Below are 15,150 nucleotides of genomic sequence, written 5' to 3' on the forward strand. Positions count from 1 at the left end.
TGCCAGGTCTATAGATTGTGGGTGAGGGGGTGTACAGTGTGTAATGGGGTGTAATGGGGTATACAGTGTGTATGGGTTGTAATGGGGTGTACGGTGTGTATGGGGTGTAATGGGGTGTACGGTGTGTATGGGGTGTAATGGGGTGTAATGGGGGTGTACAGTGTGTATGGGGTGTAATGGGGTGTACAGTGTGTATGGGGTGTAATGGGGTGTAATGGGGGTGTACAGTGTGTATGGGGTGTAATGGGGGTGTACAGTGTGTATGGGGTGTAATGGGGTGTACAGTGTGTATGGGGTGTAATGGGGTGTACAGTGTGTATGGGGTGTAATGGGGTGTAATGGGGGTGTACAGTGTGTATGGGGTGTAATGGGGTGTACAGTGTGTATGGGGTGTAATGGGGTGTAATGGGGGTGTACAGTGTGTATGGGGTGTAATGGGGGTGTACAGTGTGTATGGGGTGTAATGGGGGATTACAGTGTGTATGGGGTGTAATGGGGGTGTACAGTGTGTATGGGGTGTAATGGGGTGTACAGTGTGTATGGGGTGTAATGGGGTGTAATGGGGGTGTACAGTGTGTATGGGGTGTAATGGGGGTGTACAGTGTGTATGGGGTGTAATGGGGGATTACAGTGTGTATGGGGTGTAATGGGGGTGTACAGTGTGTATGGGGTGCAATGGGGGTGTACAGTGTGTATGGGGTGTAATGGGGGTGTACAGTGTGTATGGGGTGTAATGGGGGTGTACAGTGTGTATGGGGTGTAATGGGGTGTAATTGGGGTGTACAGTGTGTCTGTGGGGTGACATTCCTCACACACTGGATTTGCCCCTCCAGATGCCAAGGGCTCCATCCGGGAGATCATTCTGCCCAAGGGCCTGGACCTGGACCGACCTAAGCGGACCCGGACCTCGTTCACCGCGGAGCAGCTGTACCGCCTGGAGATGGAGTTCCAGAGATGTCAGTATGTGGTCGGCCGAGAGAGAACCGAGCTGGCCCGACAACTCAACCTCTCCGAGACCCAGGTACCGGGATATACAACTATATACAACCCGCATTTATTATATATACAACCCGCATTTATTATATATACAACCCGCATTTATTATATATACAACCCGCATTTATTATATATACAACTATATACAACCCGCATTTATTATATATACAACTATATACAACCCGCATTTATTATATATACAACTATATACAACCCGCATTTATTATATATACAACTATATACAACCCGCATTTATTATATATACAACTATATACAACCGCATTTATTATATATACAACCCGCATTTATTATATATACAACTATATACAACCCTCATTTATTATATATACAACTATATACAACCCGCATTTATTATATATACAACTATATACAACCCTCATTTATTATATATACAACTATATACAACCCGCATTTATTATATATACAACTATATACAACCCTTCTGCCGGAATTCTATATATAGCATTGCATGAACTATACTAAATAAATAATGTTATTATTATATCAAAATTGTTATTATTATTATTATTATTATTATATGTCTATAACATCACAGCCTCTAATATATAGTATACACCACTCCTTGTATATATATATTATTACATATACCACTGCCTGTATTATATATAGTATAATATACATCACTCCCTGTATTATATATATTATTATATACACCATTGCCTGTATTATATATATTATTATATACACCACTGCCTGTATTATATATAGTATAATATACATCACTCCCTGTATTATATATATATTATTATATACACCACTCCCTGTATTATATATATTATTATATACACCACTCCCTGTATTATATATATTATTATATACACCACTGCCTGTATTATATATATTATTATTATATACACCACTGCCTGTATTATATATATTATTATATACACCACTGCCTGTATTATATATATATTATTATATACACCACTGCCTGTATTATATATTATTATATACACCACTGCCTGTATTATATATACATAATTATATACACCACTGCCTATATTATATATTATTATATACACCACTGCCTGTATTATATATTATTATATACACCACTGCCTGTATTATATATTATTATATACACCACTGCCTGTATTATATATATATATTATTATATACACCACTGCCTGTATTATATATATATTATTATATACACCACTGCCTGTATTATATATATATTATTATATACACCACTGCCTGTATTATATATATATTATTATATACACCACTGCCTGTATTATATAAATAATTATATACACCACTGCCTGTATATATATTATTATATGCACCACTGCCTGTATTATATATATATTATTATATACACCACTGCTTGTATTATATATATATTATTATATACACCACTGCCTGTATTACATAAATAATTATATATACCACTGCCTGTATATATATTATTATATACACCACTGCCTGTATTATATATATTATTATATACACCACTGCCTGTATTATCTACATAATTATATACACCACTGCCTGTATATATATATATATATTATTATATACACCACTGCCTGTATTATATATTATTATATATACCACTGCCTGTATTATATATTATTATATACACCACTGCCTGTATTATATATTATTATATATACCACTGCCTGTATTATATATTATTATATACACCACTGCCTGTATTATCTACATAATTATATACACCACTGCCTGTATTATATATATATATATTATTATATACACCACTGCCTGTATTATATATATTATATACACCACTGCCTGTATTATATATATATTATTATATACACCACTCCCTGCATTATATATATTATATACACCACTCCCTGTATTATATATATTATTATATACACCACTGCCTGTATTATATATATTATTATATACACCACTCCCTGTATTATATATATTATATACACCACTGCCTGTATTATATATATATTATTATATACACCACTCCCTGCATTATATATATTATATACACCACTCCCTGTATTATATATATTATTATATACACCACTGCCTGTATTATATATATTATTATATACACCACTCCCTGTATTATATTATTATATACACCACTCCCTGCATTATATATATTATTATATATACCACTCCCTGTATTATATATATTATTATATACACCATTGCCTGTATTATATATATTATTATATAAACCACTCCCTGTATCATATATATTATTATATACACCACTCCCTGTATTATATATATTATTATATACACCATTGCCTGTATTATATATATTATTATATAAACCACTCCCTGTATTATATATAGTATTATATACACCAGTGCTTGTATTATATATATTATTATATACACCACTGCCTGTATTATATATATTATTATATACACCACTCCCTGTATTATATATATTATTATATACACCACTCCCTGTATTATATATATTATTATATACACCACTCCCTGTATTATATATATTTTTATATACACCACTCCCTGCATTATATATATTATTATATACACCACTCCCTGTATTATATATATTATTATATACACCACTCCCTGTATTATATATATATTATTATATACACCACTCCCTGCATTATATATATTATTATATACACCACTCCCTGTATTATATATATATATTATTATATACACCACTGCCTGTATTATATATATTATTATATACACCACTGCCTGTATTATATATATTATTATATACACCACTCCCTGTATTATACATATTATTATATACACCACTGCCTGTATTATATATATTATTATATACACCACTGCCTGTATTATATATATTATTATATACACCACTCCCTGTATTATACATATTATTATATACACCACTGCCTGTATTATATATATTATTATATACACCACTCCCTGTATTATTTATATTATTATATACACCACTCCCTGTATTATATACATAATTATATACACCACTCCCTGTATTATATATATTATTATATACCCCACTGTCTGTATTATATAATAATAATATATATAATACAGATAGTGATGTATATAATACTATATATAATACAGGCAGTGGTGTATATAATAATAATATATATATAATACAGATAGTGATGTATATAATCCTATATATAATACAGGGAGTGGTGTATATAATTATGTATATAATACAGGCAGTGGTGTATACAATAATATATATAACACAGGCAGTGGTGTATAAATACTATATATAATACAGGGAGTGGTGTATATAATACTATATATAACACAGGCAGTGGTGTATATAATAATATATATATATATATATATATATATATATATATATATATATATATACAGGCAGTGGTGTATATAATACTATATATATAATACAGGGAGTGGTGTATATAATAATATATATATAATACAAGCAGTGGTGTATATAATAATATATATAATACAGGCAGTGGTGTATATAATTATATATATATATATATATATATATATATATATATATATATATATATATATAAAATACAGGCAGTGGTGTATATAATAATATATATACACCACTGCTTGTATTATATATATTATTATATACATCACTATCTGTATTATATATATTATTACTATATACACCACTGCCTGTATTATATATATTATTATATACACCACTCCCTGTATTATATATATATATTATTATATACACCACTGCCTGTATATATATATTATTGTATACACCACTCCCTGTATTATATATATTATTTTATTATTATTATATATATATTATATACACCACTGCCTGTATATATATATTATTGTATACATCACTCCCTGTATTATATATATTATTATATACACCACTCCCTGTATTATATATATTATTATATACACCACTGCCTGTATTATATATATTATTATATACACCACTGCCTGTATATATATTATTGTATACACCACTGCCTGTATTATATATAGTATTATATACATCACTATCTGTATTATATATATTATTATTATTATTATATACACCACTGCCTGTATTATATATAGTATTATATACATCACTATCTGTATTATATATATTATTATTATATACACCACTGCCTGTATTATATATAGTATTATAGACACCACTCCCTGTATTATATATAGTATTATATACATCACTCCCTGTATTATATATAGTATTATATACACCACTCCCTGTATTACATATATTATTATATACACCACTGCCTGTATTTTATATATTATTATATACACCACTCCCTGTATTATATATATTTATATATATTATTATTATATACACCCCTGCCTGTATTATATACAGTATTTTATACACCACTGCCTGTATTATATATATATATATAGCATTATATACACCACTGCCTTTATTATATATATTATTATATACACCACTGCTTGTATTATACATATATTATTATATACACCACTCCCTGTATTATATACAGTATTATATACACCACTGCCTGTATTATATATATTATTATTATTATTATTATTATATACACCACTGCCTGTATTATATATAGTATTATATACATCACTATCTGTATTATATATATTATTATATACACCACTGCTTCTATTATATATAGTAGTATATACACCACTCCCTGTATTATATATATTATTATATACACCACTGCTTCTATTATATATAGTAGTATATACACCACTGCCTGTATTATATATAGTATTATATACACCACTGCCTGTATTATATACATAATTATATACACCACTGCCTGTATATATATATATATATATATATATATATATATATATATATTTTTTTTTTTTTTTTATGTACACCCCCCAAAGCATGATGTTTCCACCCCCATGCTTCACAGTAGGTATGGTGATCTTTGGATGCAACTCAGCATTATTTCTCCTCCAAATACGACAAGTTGAGTTTTTACTAAAAAGTTCTACTTTGGTTTCATCTGACAATATGTTCTCCCAGAACTCTTCTGGATCATCCGAATGCTCTCTAGCAAACTTCAGACGGGGCCCGGACAAGTACTGGCTTAACCTCTTAACAACAATGGACGTAAATGAACGTCATGGTGCCGTGGTACTTAACACACCATGACCGGTGCCCGCGTCATGCGCGGCAGGTCCCGGCTGCTATAAGCAGCCAGGGACCCGCCGGTAATGGTGGACATGCGCGATCCCGCGGATGTCCGCCATTAACCCCTCAGATGCCAGAGCAGGAGAAAATCCCCATTGCAAACATATGCTGCCCTGGACAGTTCCTAAAATGGACAGCAGAGGTCAGCAGAGAGCACTGTGGCCGTGACAGAAGAGATATCAAAAAAGAAAAGCATTTCCTCTGTAGTATATAGCCCCTAAAAAGTACTGGTAGGATTAAGATTTTTTAATAGAAGTAATTTACAAATCTGTTTAACTTTCTGGCACCAGTTGATAAAAAAAAAAAAAAAAAAAAGTTTTCCACCGGAGTACCCCTTTAAGGGTTTAAACCGGGGACACATCTGGCACTTCATGATTTGAGTCCCTGGTGGTGTAGTGTGTTACTGATGGTAGCCTTTGTTACTTTGGTCCCAGCTCTCTGCAGGTCATTCACTAGGTCCCCCGTGTAGTTCTGGGATTTTTGCTCACCGTTCTTGTGATCATTTTTACACCACAGGGTGAGATCTTGCGTGGAGCCCCAGATCCAGGGAGATTATCAGTGGTTTTGAATGTTTTTCCTTTTCTAATAATTGCTCCGACAGTTGATTTCTTCACACCAAGCTGCTTGCCTATTGCAGATTCAGTCTTCCCAGCCTGGTGCAGGTCTACAATTGTGTTTCTGGTGTCCTTTGACAGCTCTTTGGTCTTGGCCATAGTGGAGTTTGGAGAGTGACTGTTTGAGGTTGTGGACAAGTTTCCTTTATACTGATAACAGGAGCCATTAAAACAGATAACGAGTGGAGGACAGAGGAGACTCTTAAAGAAGAAGTTACAGGTCTGTGAGAGCCAGAAATCTTGCTTGTTTGTAGGTGACCAAATACTTATTTTCCACCATATTTTCAAATAAATTCTTAAAAAATCAGACAATGTGATTTTATGGATTCTTTTCTCATTCTGTCTCTCATAGTTGAGGTATACCTATGATGAAAATTACAGCCTTTCTCATGTTTTTAGGTGGGAGAACTTGCACAATTGGTGGCTGATTAAATACTACCCCCCCCCCCCCCCCCACTGTAGTATGCAGTGTATAGCAGGCAGTGGTGGACTGGTGGAAGTTGTAGCAGACAGCAGTAGACTAATGGAAGTTTAAGTAGTCAGCCAACAGCAATGGACCAGTGGAAGTTGTAGAACCCAGACAGTGGTGGATTGGTTGGGTTGTAGTTTACAGTGTATAGCAGGCAGCTTTGGACTGGTGGAAGTAGTAGTATCCAGCCTACAGCAGACAGTGGTGGACTGGTGGGGATAGTAGTAGCCAGCGTACAGCAGGTAGTGGTGGACTGGTGGGAGTTTTAGTAGCCAGCTGGTTCACCATCATATCATCAGACTCTACCTCCTGAGACAACCTCAAACATGTCAACCAGTCTTCAGGGGCCATACTTTCCTCTAAACCACACAACCCCTAAAAGACAGTGAGTGCTTTTTCCTGGTGATGCAGCTGCTACTACTACCACCAGGTATTTGGCTGTTGCTGCTACCTGTACTGGTGCTGGTACTGCCACCAACATTCTTACTGGCAGAGGACATGGCTGGGGGCTCTGTCTGCGACTCCGTCCAACAATTCCTTTTCCAGACATATTATTTTTTTTATGTAAAATATTTAGAGGTTATTTTTATCTTTTTGAGGGGTAAATTGTCACTTACCTACTAGTCAATTTCACTTTCAATGCTTTTAACTGCGCAGTTACGTTACACCCAGAAAATTTTGTACTTTGTTTGATTAAACCCAGAAAATACACATAACTACCGCTTTAGACGGCTATGCTGCGTTCACAATGTTTTCAATACGTACAAATAAATAATGGTCAGCCCACTGCTTTGCTCAGTTTGCTAGGTATTTATATGTGATAGCTTATATGGGCTGGTTCACTGCTAGCTGGGATTTGTAGTGCACCAACTGGATTGCAACAGTTGACAGGAGGTCCCCATGTGAGGTCAGCCCACTAAACAATGCTTTTGTCGTCTTGTAATGTCATAGCTTATATGGGCTGGTTCCCAGCTGGCTGGAATTTGTAGTGCACCAACAGACTTCTGCAGGTAGGTACCCATCTGAGGTCAGTTAACAGATTAAAGGCGGTACTCTGCCCCTAAACATCTTATCCCCATATCCCCTTCACTCCATAGAACTGGCGATATGGTGCAGCGGCTCGTGATGTCACGGTCCCGCCACGCTCGTGAAGTCACGGCCATGCCCCCTCAATGTAAGTCTATGAGAGGGGGCGTGATGGCCGCCACGCCCCCTCTCATAAACTTGCATTGAGGGGGCATGGCCATGATGTCACAAGCAGGGCGCGGCCGTGACATCGCAAGCTTTTTGGCGTTACATCTGATGCTCTAAACGAACGTCAAATGCAGCAGGGTTATTGCAGGGGTCCCCAGCGGCAGGACCCCCACGATCAGACATCTTATCCCCTATCCTCTGTATAGGGGATAAAATGTCTAGGGGCGGAGCACCCCTTTAATGTTTTGCTCAGCTTGATGTGGAATTGTATAGATTATAATTTGTAAAGGCATCAGTAGTCCTTGTTCTCCCTCTCTTTATCTGTGTCTAATACCCCCCGCTGTGCGGTGTCCTATGGGACCCAGAGCTGAATGACACATAAAGGTCACGTGAAAGTCATAAGGCATGCTGGGTGTGCCGCAGCCACGTGTTCCTTATCCCTTGTGTTATTATTGCGCAAAAGTTCTGCGTGCCATGGTCACCCCAAAATTTGGATCAAATCCAGGGTGTTCGTGGGGCTCGACCCCTCATTATTATTATTAACTCAAATCGTATCGTCAGATTGTCGTTCTGGGGCTCGATCGTCTTCCAACCAGCCGATTAGATCTCCGCCAGTGACAATTCCATTGCCGATCATTTTATTAATAGTTACAAATCACTCATTCCCAGTCACATGGGATAATTCTAGTAAGACCCCGTGATATCATGGCCATCATATGGGGGATATAGGATTCTGTATAGTGATACATTGTGATATATTGTCATGTGATATAATGTAACAATGTATCATCCAGTCACATGGGATAATTCTAGTAAGACCCCGTGATATCATGACCATCATATGGGGGATATAGGATTCTGTATAGTGATACATTGTGATATATTGTCATGTAATATAATGTAACAATGTATCATCCAGTCACATGGGATAATTCTAGTAAGACCCCGTGATATCATGACCATCATATGGGGGATATAGGATTCTGTATAGTGATACATTGTTATATATTGTCATGTGATATAATGTAACAATGTATCATCCAGTCACATGGGATAATTCTAGTAAGACCCTGTGATATCATGACCATCATATGGGGGATATAGGATTCTGTATAGTGATACATTGTGATATATTGTCATGTGATATAATGTAACAATGTATCCTCCAGTCACATGTTATAATCAGTGTTTATCCTGGAGAGTATATGAGATATCTGCAGGGAGGAGCCTCTGTATTACATTAGGGAGAATAGTAAAGACTAAGACACCAGTATAAATTAAAGACGTCTAAATATATATCTACAGAGCTGTAATAAATGGACAGGAGATCCCTGCAGATATCCAAGGAAGGAGGAGGATGAAAGGAGCTGATTAATAAGAATATTACATATATAACATGGCTCCGACTACTTCTGACCAGTAAAATATAAACTCTGTAATGGTCATTGTTATATTATATATCATATCTATCTCATATCTATCTCATATCTATCTATCTCATATCTATCTATCTCATATATATCTATCTATCTATCTCATATCTATCTTTCTCATATCTATCTATATATCTCATATCTATCTATCTCATATCTATCTCATATCTATCTATCTATCTATCTCATATCTATCTATCTCATATCTATCTCATATCTATCTATCTCATATCTATCTATCTATCTCATATCTATCTATCTATCTCATATCTATCTATATATCTCATATCTATCTGTCTCATACCTATCTATCTCATATCTATCTATCTATCTCATATCTATCTATATATCTCATATCTATCTGTCTCATACCTATCTATCTCATATCTATCTATCTATCTATCTCCTATCTATCTATCTCATATCTATCTATCTATCTATCTATCTCACATCTATCTATCTATCTATCTATCTCATATCTATCTATCTATCTCATATTTATCTATCTATCTCATATCTATCTATCTATTTGTATCTTAATACAACCAAAGGATCTATTTGTATCTTATGTCTTTTGTTTTTCCATTACAGGTGAAGGTTTGGTTCCAGAACCGTAGAACAAAACAGAAGAAGGACCAAGGGAAAGACTCTGAGTTGAGGTCGGTTGTGTCGGAGACAGCGGCCACCTGCAGTGTCCTCAGACTTCTGGAACAAGGTCGCCTCCTGTCCCCTCCCGGTTTGCCTGGACTAATCCCTGCTTGTGCCACAGGTGCTTTAAGGGCCCCAAGCAGTTCTGGTCCTGGGGCCTCATCCCTCCCTGAAGTCGCCAGCGCCCCCTCTCACCAGTCTGGACTCCACACCTCCCCCACTGGACACAGTATCTTCGGCATGCCAGTACCATCTCTCCTGGGCACAGTGGCCAACCGGCTCACAGCCAACCCCCTGACAATGGCGGGAAACCTCCAGGAACTGTCCGCCCGGTACCTCAGCTCCTCTGCCTTTGAGCCCTACTCCAGAAGTTCCTCCAAGGAAGCTCTAGAGAAGAAGTCACTGGAGTGACCATGCAGATTGTGTATGTATCTGTGTCCTGTGTGAAGATCATTTCCTGATAGGTGTACCTGTACCCCAAACATTACTGTAAGAGCACTGTACCCCCAAACCCAGGGCCACGGGTGAGTGAGGTGCCCCCCATCGTAATGTCAACCTGAAGGCATCACCAGCCAGGCAGTCACAAGTAGCAGTCAGTGGGTCACTTAGGGAGTCAAATATCCACTGACCTCAAGGAAAATGACTCCTCAAATTCATGCACCAGCAGTCACTTTGTAAGCACACGGGCCGCCTGGCTCTGGGGATTCTACTGGACCGGACCCGGACATAGCTGGACAGTGTCCATTGTCACTTACAGTCGCTGCGGAGTTCGCTAAACAGTCGCTGAATATTCCTCATCTGTCAGCAGCACTGACTACAGGCAGCACCAGCGTACATAGATGGAAGCCATGAAGCTGCTGGGAGGGTCAGGGGGGCCATATCCTCCAGTCAGGTGAGGGGCCCATAACCATTGTTACTGGTCCACCCCTGTACCTGGCCTATGAGAAGATTGGTCATCAAATACAAGTAACTATGAAGGGGAAACGGAGAGTACTGCTGCCCTCCTGCCCTATATTGGGTGCAGAGGGGGGACAATTGGAGGACAGTGGGATACAATGTCATCGCCAGCAATATATAGCATTTGGTCTCTGCTATGTCCCCCTCTATGTACGCCGCTGATTTGCAGACCACAACCTGCTGTATCCAGTGATTTGCTGACTGATCCTCAGGGAAACTGTGTTAAATGAACACAAAGACGAGCGCCGCAGCGGAACATATCCCAGGATAACACTCCAGAGGAGGCTGCGTCACTGTGTAAACCCTTGACTGATCTATTATATACTTTTATGTCTTATATTCCAATCCTCCTGAGCTGCAATGAACATTCTGCCTATACTACAATCACTTCCAGAGCTGCACTCTGCTGTTATATATCACGACTTACACCCCAGTCACATCCAGATCTGCATTCAGGGCTCTCCATAGACTAAAGTCCTCCATGTAAATCCAACATACAAAGATTTACCAGTTTTGCTTTATCTCTCCCAAACTTACTCCAACCGATGCCTAACAACTTACCACCAAGAAATATAGAACCCCAGATCAGACTCCAAAATGTATTAGGACCAACCCCTAAATAAGTTCAGACTACAGGCTAAACAAATACAAGCCCCATAAGCCAAAATCAATTCACATCCCAGAACTGATCCATAAATACATACCACTCTTCTCCAGACCCATAAGATCATCAGACCCCAGACCAGACCTATAAGATCACCAGACCCCAGACCAGACCTATAAGATCACCAGACCAGACCTATAAGATCACCAGACCCCAGACCAGACCTATAAGATCACCAGACCAGACTAGACCTATAAGATCACCAGACCCCAGACCAGACCTATAAGATCACCAGACCCCAGACCAGACCTATAAGATCACCAGACCAGACCTATAAGATCACCAGACCCCAGACCAGACCTATAAGATCACCAGACCAGACTAGACCTATAAGATCACCAGACCCCAGACCAGACTTATAAGATCACCAGACCCCAGACAAGACTCATAAGATCACAAGACCCCAGACCAGACCCATAACATCAACAGACCCCAGACCAGACCCATAAGATCAGCAGACCCCAGACCAGGCCTATAAGATCACCAGACCCTAGACCAGACCTATAAGATCACGAGACCCCAGACCAGACCTATAAGATCACCAGACCCCAGCCAAGACTCATAAGATCACCAGACCCCAGACCAGACCTATAAGATCACCAGACCCCAGACCAGACCTATAAGATCACCAAACCCCAGACCAGACCTATAAGAGACCCCAGACCAGACCCATAAGATCAGCAGACCCCAGACAAGACCCATAAGATCACCAGACCCCAGACCAGACCTATAAGATCACCAGACCCCAAACCAGACCTATAAGATCACCAGACCCCAGACAAGACTCATAAGATCACAAGACCCCAGACCAGACCCATAACATCAACAGACCCCAGACCAGACCCATAAGATCAGCAGACCCCAGACCAGGCCTATAAGATCACCAGACCCTAGACCAGACCTATAAGATCCCGAGACCCCAGACCAGACCTATAAGATCACCAGACCCCAGCCAAGACTCATAAGATCACCAGACCCCAGACCAGACCTATAAGATCACCAAACCCCAGACCAGACCTATAAGAGACCCCAGACCAGACCCATAAGATCAGCAGACCCCAGACAAGACCCATAAGATCACCAGACCTATAAGATCACCAGACCCCAGACCAGACCTATAAGATCACCAGACCCCAGAGCAGACCTATAAGATCACCAGACCCCAGACCAGACCTATAAGATCACCAAATCCCAGACCAGACCCATAAGATCACCAGACCTATAAGATCACCAGACCCCAGACCAGACCTATAAGATCACCAAATCCCAGACTAGACCTATAAGATCAGCAGACCCCAGACCTATTAGATCACCAGACCAGACCTATAAGATCAGCAGACCCCAGACCAAACCCATAAGATCAGCAGACCCCAGACCAGACCTATAAGATCACCAGACCCCAGACCAGACCTATAAGATCACCAGACCCCAGACCAGACCTATAAGATCACCAGACCAGACCTATAAGATCACCAGACCCCAGACCAGACCTATAAGATCACCAGACCAGACTAGACCTATAAGATCACCAGACCCCAGACCAGACTTATAAGATCACCAGACCCCAGAAAAGACCTATAAGATCCCCAGACAAGACCCATAACATCAACAGACCCCAGACCGATAAGATCACAAGACCCCAGACCTATAAGATCACCAGACCCCAGACCCATAAGATCACCAGACCCCAGACCCATAAGATCAGCAGACCCCAGACCAGACCTATAAGATCACCAGACCCCAGACCAGACCTATAAGATCACCAGACCCCAGACAATACCCATAACATCAACAGACCCCAGACCCATAAGATCACCAGACCCTAGACTCATAAGATCACCAGACCCTAGAGCAGACCTATAAGATCACCAGACCCCAGACCCATAAGAGCACCAGACCCCAGACCAATAAGATCACAAGACCCCAGCCAAGACCCATAAGATCCCCAGACCCCAGACCAGACCCATACGATCACTAGACATCAGACCCATAAGCTCACCAGACCCCAGACCAGACCCATAAGATCACCAGACCCCAGGCCAGACCCATAAGATCACCAGCTCCCAGACCAGACCCATAAGATCACCAGACCCCAGACCAGACCTATCAGATCACCAAATCCCAGACCAGACCCATAAGATCACCAGACCCCAGACCAGACCCATAAGATCACCAGACCAGACCCATAAGATCACCAAACCCCAGACCCATAAGATCCCCAGACCCCAGACCAGACCCATAAGATCACCAGATCCCAGACAAGACCTATAAGATCACCAGACCCCAGACCGGACCTGTAAGTTCATCAAACCCCAGACCAGACCCATAAGTTCATCAGACCCCAGACGAGACCCGTAAGTTCATCAGACCCCAGACAAGACCCGTAAGTTCATCAGATCCCAGACCAGACTCATAAGTTATGAGACCCCAGACCAGACCCATGAGTACACCAGACCTGTAAATTTATCAGACCCCAGACCAGCCCTAGTCAGTTAGTCAGACACCAGATCAGACTCATAAATCTTAAAAATCCAGGACAACCCAGTGATGCAAAATGCAAGTTAACCAATTTGCTGCCCCTGTTTTGTACTCCAGTTATATTCAGTATTGCATTCACAACTGTATATAAAAATATCTAACACATAACATATTCTAAAGTATAAAACATGATATAACAGGAGAATTATGAGTGCAGCTCTAGAGTATAAAACATAACCGTAAAATTCTGAATCTATCTCTAGAGTATAAAACGTGATGTAACAGTAGAACTGTGAGCGCAGCTCTGGAGTATGAAACACAACAGTAAAATTGAGGGTCTATTCACACGGCAGAATTTCCGCATGCGGATTTCCATCTCAAATTAAAGCCCATAGACTTCAATGGGATTCCGCAATCCCATTCACACTTCTGAATTTCCACTTGCGGAATTCCGCTAGCGGAATTCCGCTAGTGGAGATTAAGAAGTGTGAATGGGAGTGGTGAATCCCATAGAAGTCTATGGGCTTTAATTTGAGGCGGAATTC

The 15,150-nt window shown here is 39.1% G+C and overlaps 1 protein-coding gene across 1 annotated transcript in view; it reads left to right on the plus strand.

Moving 5' to 3' along the window:
- VAX1 (ventral anterior homeobox 1) overlaps window positions 1-12,296 on the plus strand; it is a 33,767-nt gene extending 21,471 nt beyond the window's left edge. Inside the window, exons 2-3 of the mRNA XM_056529375.1 lie at window positions 834-1,021; window positions 10,450-12,296. Of these exons, the coding sequence (XP_056385350.1) occupies window positions 834-1,021; window positions 10,450-10,917 (656 nt within the window). The 3' untranslated portion in view covers window positions 10,918-12,296. The remainder of the gene's footprint in view (window positions 1-833; window positions 1,022-10,449) is intronic.
- Window positions 12,297-15,150: the final 2,854 nt, after the last annotated feature.

Source organism: Hyla sarda, chromosome 7 (genome assembly GCF_029499605.1).
Source record: "Hyla sarda isolate aHylSar1 chromosome 7, aHylSar1.hap1, whole genome shotgun sequence".
In the NCBI taxonomy this organism is placed as follows: Eukaryota; Metazoa; Chordata; class Amphibia; order Anura; family Hylidae; genus Hyla; species Hyla sarda.